Source organism: Triticum urartu, chromosome 2 (assembly GCF_003073215.2).
Source record: "Triticum urartu cultivar G1812 chromosome 2, Tu2.1, whole genome shotgun sequence".
Classification (NCBI taxonomy): Eukaryota; Viridiplantae; Streptophyta; class Magnoliopsida; order Poales; family Poaceae; genus Triticum; species Triticum urartu.
In genome coordinates, this window is record NC_053023.1 from 207,068,027 (window position 1) to 207,073,224 (window position 5,198).

Here is a 5,198-nt window from a genome sequence, read left to right on the forward strand (position 1 = left end):
ATCTACACAATTAAATAATTAGTTGGGATCGACTCAGATCACTGCCCTGTCATCTTTTCCATTTCCATGAGTGGATGCTCGGATCACCCCACACCAAGTGTCCTCCGCTCTGCTCTGCTCGCACGACTCATCCAGCATTTTCCATCCGCTTTCTTCTCGCCCCATTGGCGCATGCATCACTGATTAGGCGATGGTGCACTAGCTAGCTAGCTGCGTACCTGGGGTCGATTATCCGTGTCACTCCGGGGTGCACACAGACACAGGAGCAAGGGCATATGCTCTTACTAGGTTGTTGCGCTGGCGCCTTTGGCAATGTATATATAGGGCTGCACAGGTCTCTGCTGCTAATACCTTCACAGAGCTAGCTGCAGAAATATACTAGCAAAATCAGGATGGGTGGTGCCGGCGGCGCCAAGGCTTACGGCGCGGTGGTTCTCATCAGGGTCATGTACTCCGGCATGCACATCATGAGCAAGATTGCGCTGGATCAGGGCATGAACCCCTTCGTCTTCGTCTTCTACCGTCATACCACCGCCGCGCTCGTGCTCATCCCTATCGCTTTTGCTCTGGAGAGGTGAGATTCTTGTTTGACACCGCCTTGATCGATGTCAGTCTGTTGCTTGTCCGGCTCGCTGTTTTATAACTTATACTTACTGCACCATGGTTCTCTTATTGCGCAGGCAAAAGACTAAACCTGTGACGTTGAAGATTGCAGGGAAGATGTTCGTGCACGCCTTGTATGGGTATGTTAAGTTGTTCTAGCGTGAGTGGCACATAGTTCATGCACGAGTTTGTTGTTTTGTTTCAGAAAGAAAGCTAATGCATGCAGGCTCTATGGCCTAGTTGCCCAATAGTCTCCTGTGTGGAGAATAATAATCAAGCTTTGTGTACCTTTCAATATAAATATGGGCACACACTTCACAATCAAGTGTCCGATCGTGTGCTTTGAGATCTTCCAGCGTGCATGTATTGCACTGGATATCCAGAATTTGTGCATCTTGCTTATGCTCTCCCTGAAGCCGCTTAAAAACTTGCAACTTTCGGATTATAAATGACTTACTTATCTTACCTGGTCTAATTCCTGACCTTTTCTTGTTCCCAGGGTAACCGCATGTGGCGTCTTATTTAACCTTGGTCTCAACTATGCGTCCGCGACATCATCGTCGGCGTTGTACAATGTTCAACCGGTGGTTACCTTCATCTTAGCGGTCATAATTGGGTAATTCAAGTGTTATTTCTATTCTGACCTCTGCTCGATACTTGTCCTGTAAGAAGCATTCGTGTTTTTTTGCCATCAAAATCAACCAGTACATGCATTCTCTGTTGGCTTACCAAATCAAAAACCGAACGATCTACACGTAACAGAGTTCAGAACATGCACTTAATAAGTGTGGGCGGAAAAGCTGCAATGTCGGTTACTTTCCTTTCCCTAAGAACAAATTCCCTGTGATGTGACAGGATGGAGTCTATGAAGCTGAAGAAGCTCCATGGCAACCTAAAAGTGGCAGGCATTCTCTGCTGCGTCGCCGGCGTCACGGTGCTGGCCTTCTACGAGGGGCCAATGTTCAGATCTTTCAACCATCACCGGCTCTTCCAGCACGGCAGCAGCAACAGCTCCTCCGGATCAGGAACCTACTCCAAGAACCAGTGGGTATTTGGGATTTTCCTCATGACACTCTCCAATATTTTAGCAGGCTTGTGGACTGTGCTTCAGGTGAATATGCATACACTCAAAATTCAGGTTCATTTTCCAGAGCTTCAGACCCTGACGTGCTGCAACTTGTTGATGGTTTTTGTGCAGGGGCCACTGATAGAGGACACTTCCAAGCTTATGAATACCACACTGCAGATCTCATGCGCGTCGGTCCAGGCCTTCGTGGTGGCTGTCGCAGCCGAGAGGGATTTCTCCAAGTGGAAGATCGGCTGGAATATTAGCCTCGCCGCTATCATCTACAGCGTACGTAACCGAGCCTCAAAAACAATGTTCATTTGCATATTAGTTACTGGAAGTTGATTTGCTTCTCCATGGGATAAAAACATGCAGGGCGTGATCGTGACTGCGCTTTCGTACTACATGCAAATGTGGACGATCGCCAAGAGGGGGCCGGTGTTCCTCGCCATGTCCATGCCGCTCACTCTGATCTTCACAATCATCATATCTTCGTTCGTTTTAGGAGAGGCAGTTAGCCTAGGAAGGTACGTGCGTGCGCCCAGAATTACTCATGAGACTTCATAAATGTGCAACTAAACTCTACTCTACGTCTCTACTATTATATGTAAGCTGAATCTTTGTACCATTATTTTTTCCCGAGCAGTATAATTGCTGGGATACTACTGATTGGAGGCCTGTACAACGTACTGTGGGGGAAAAACATGGAGAGAAAAGACGACGACACGAACAAGATGGGTGGCGGTAAACCTGCCCAGGAGCTGCAAGACAAGGAGCAGGCCCGAGTGCCGGATGATGCGGCGGCAAAGGTCTGAGCCAAGCAAGCAGTGATCGGCGATGGGACAGAAAAGATTGTGTCAGGACATACTACTGGTTCCGGACTGTGTTGGAATGCAACGCATGCACCGTGAACTGGCGGCAGGCCAGGACGATAAGATGGGCAGTGCGCCATTGCTGTACCCACTTTCTGCCTGATGGTTTCCTTTCAAGTAGCTAGTACCAGACGTCTCCCGTTGATGTTGTATGTACCGAATTAATAAAACAAGTTTCAGATGCTTTTAGTGAGCTCCTATGTGGGTGGCTTCAGCACGCACTATTTTACGGGCATCAGATCAGGTGCCGTTGCTTTTTGGGTCACTGCCGTGTGTTTGCCACCATGTCCATGATGGCCAAAGTCCTGACGGCGAAATATGTTACGTACTACAGTGGCTACTGATGACTGGTTAGGATTGACAATATCTTGCGTAAACAAACAAGCAGCAAGTCAGCTCCAGATCAGTGCAAGTAAGTGGAGCACATAGGAGGAGTAATATATATATTTGCAGAAGGAAAGAATTAAGAAGCTCTCACATGCCAGTACGGATGTACGGCGACCACATTGTCGTGGTTTCACGAATCACGATGAGCCCTGCCGTGGAACAAGTCGCCCACTGTTGATTGATTGATTAATCGGATCCTGAGTTGGAATTAGGAACTGCATCTCATCTCAGTGGAACGTTTCCCATGTCGTGTAGAAACGGGACTCGTGCATGTCATGTCAGTCGGTTACACGTCGGATCAAAAGGGCCAAGGGCGATCCAGAAGGTCGGCAGCGTTGCGTGAGCCGGCTGGGCGATGCAGTCGCGCGAGCCACGCGAAGCTGCCGCTCAAGATCGCGGGCGCGTCGGCGTGTGGCTTGCACTGTTGCACGGTCGGCCAACGCCGATCGAATGCAACTGTCTGTCTGCCAGCAGCTACCCCGTGTGCGGGTGGCGTGCCCGCGACCGCGCGCGCATGTCCATGCCTGTTTCCTTGTCTAGGCCGTGTCCTCCGCCTGTCTTTCCCTAGCCCCACCATCTCCATGCCACTCTTTTCTCTCCCAAAATCGTCGCGCTCCCACCTCCGCCGTCATGGCCGACGCACCTGTCCTGGCTGAAGCCGCACCCGTCTTCATCTGGATCATCATCTTCGTCATCTCCATTCTGTTTTAATACCAGCCTCCAGCAGATCGCTACGTATACTAGTAGAATACTCGTGCATTGTCACAAGATCTTAAAATAGGTTGCAAGAGTTACATGTTAAATTCCACATGTACAAACAATATAATACAGACCAGTTATTTAATAATTGAAGTCCATTTTTGCAATGCAAATTGATATCATAAAGAAAAATTAACGACATGTCCATGTAACAAACTGAGCGATGTTCCAACTAAACATCTATTACAAAACTATTAATATCTAGATGATGTGCTTAAGAAATTCTTTCACAATATCAGAAAAGTTTTATTTAGCTTCATTCCCAGAATGTTTTAACAAGTATAATAAAAATTGTTTCCTCAACTCATACATATCCTGCACAAACATGTAGTTAGTATGAAAATTTCACGCCGAAAGTCTTAAAACATATAACGGACAATACTCACCGCGCAAACCGGCTTGACCAATTCTTTACTGTTCCACCAGAGCATAAAATGAAAAACAAAATAGCTAGACACATTCCTGCAAAACTTTAAATTAATAATATAAAGAATATAGTGATAAAAAAATAAATGTTTTTGTTGTGAATTCATTACCCCTCTATACTCGCTGGAATACCGAACGGAAATAAACGTTGTCATTTAGATATATTGAAATTTCAACCAGGCAGCTTTATTTCGAGTACTTCTTTGAAATCCCTTGCAAAACTTTTTAATTTCAGTGCATGCCTCAATTTTTTATCCTTTGACGATTGTGATGTTTGAATAAGATCCATAATATATAGACGACGTGCCTCTTTGTCGATGACGTACAAGATGAATCGGCCGATAGATGCATAGGGAAGATAAATCTACAAGTGGAGCTATTAGAAACAACAATAAACCATGGTAACAATGGACATAATACTTTACTTACCATGTTACATGATGAGATGTCGTTGTCCATCCCAAACCAACTATCAAATAATGTTGCCAACGTCTAGATAGTTTCCTTCTCGCAAAACTTCTGACCTCGTGTTGACTCTAGCATCATGGACTAAGTAAAAAAAATACTGTTTCAACATGTTGATACTAGTGACACATAGAATGAAGAGTTACAATAACTTACACAAAATTTTAGATCCATGTAGTGTATAGGAGAGTCTGTGAACAATACTCCCTCGTCACATGCCAATATACGCATGGCGGTGTTGAAGCAATCATTGTCCATAGGCTGCTCCATGTTAAGTATGCACTGGAGTTTCTTAAGACTTAAGCCCATTGGATCGGGTTTCGAGCTCCGGACCCATACCTTCCTAAAAAATGGATGGTAAGAAGAATAATAATGTACATCCGCTTAAATATTGATACATGATACTTACTCCAAACACCCGGCATCATCGATCGACATGATGTAGTTGTAGAGGCCGGCAAGTAATTCACGTTGGTCCGTGGATATGATAGTGATTGGGGCAGGACGTTTGTCTTTGACTATGTCAGGTGGATTCTCTTGAGATCAGAATTAGCTAAAGTTTCTTCATCGCCAGGTTGATGGTATATGGGACCTCCTTTTAGCTTATTCAGCTTTGAATC

At 45.6% G+C, this 5,198-nt stretch overlaps 1 protein-coding gene across 1 annotated transcript; it reads left to right on the forward strand.

Moving 5' to 3' along the window:
- Positions 1-237: 237 nt before the first annotated feature.
- On the forward strand, positions 238-2,734 carry LOC125541417 (WAT1-related protein At5g64700-like). The gene is made up of 7 exons (XM_048704835.1): positions 238-574; positions 681-743; positions 1,103-1,219; positions 1,459-1,714; positions 1,802-1,957; positions 2,045-2,196; positions 2,316-2,734. Exons 1-7 carry the CDS (start codon positions 393-395, stop codon positions 2,482-2,484), a joined length of 1,095 nt encoding a protein of 364 aa, XP_048560792.1. The 5' UTR covers positions 238-392; the 3' UTR covers positions 2,485-2,734.
- The last annotated feature ends 2,464 nt before the right edge of the window (positions 2,735-5,198 follow it).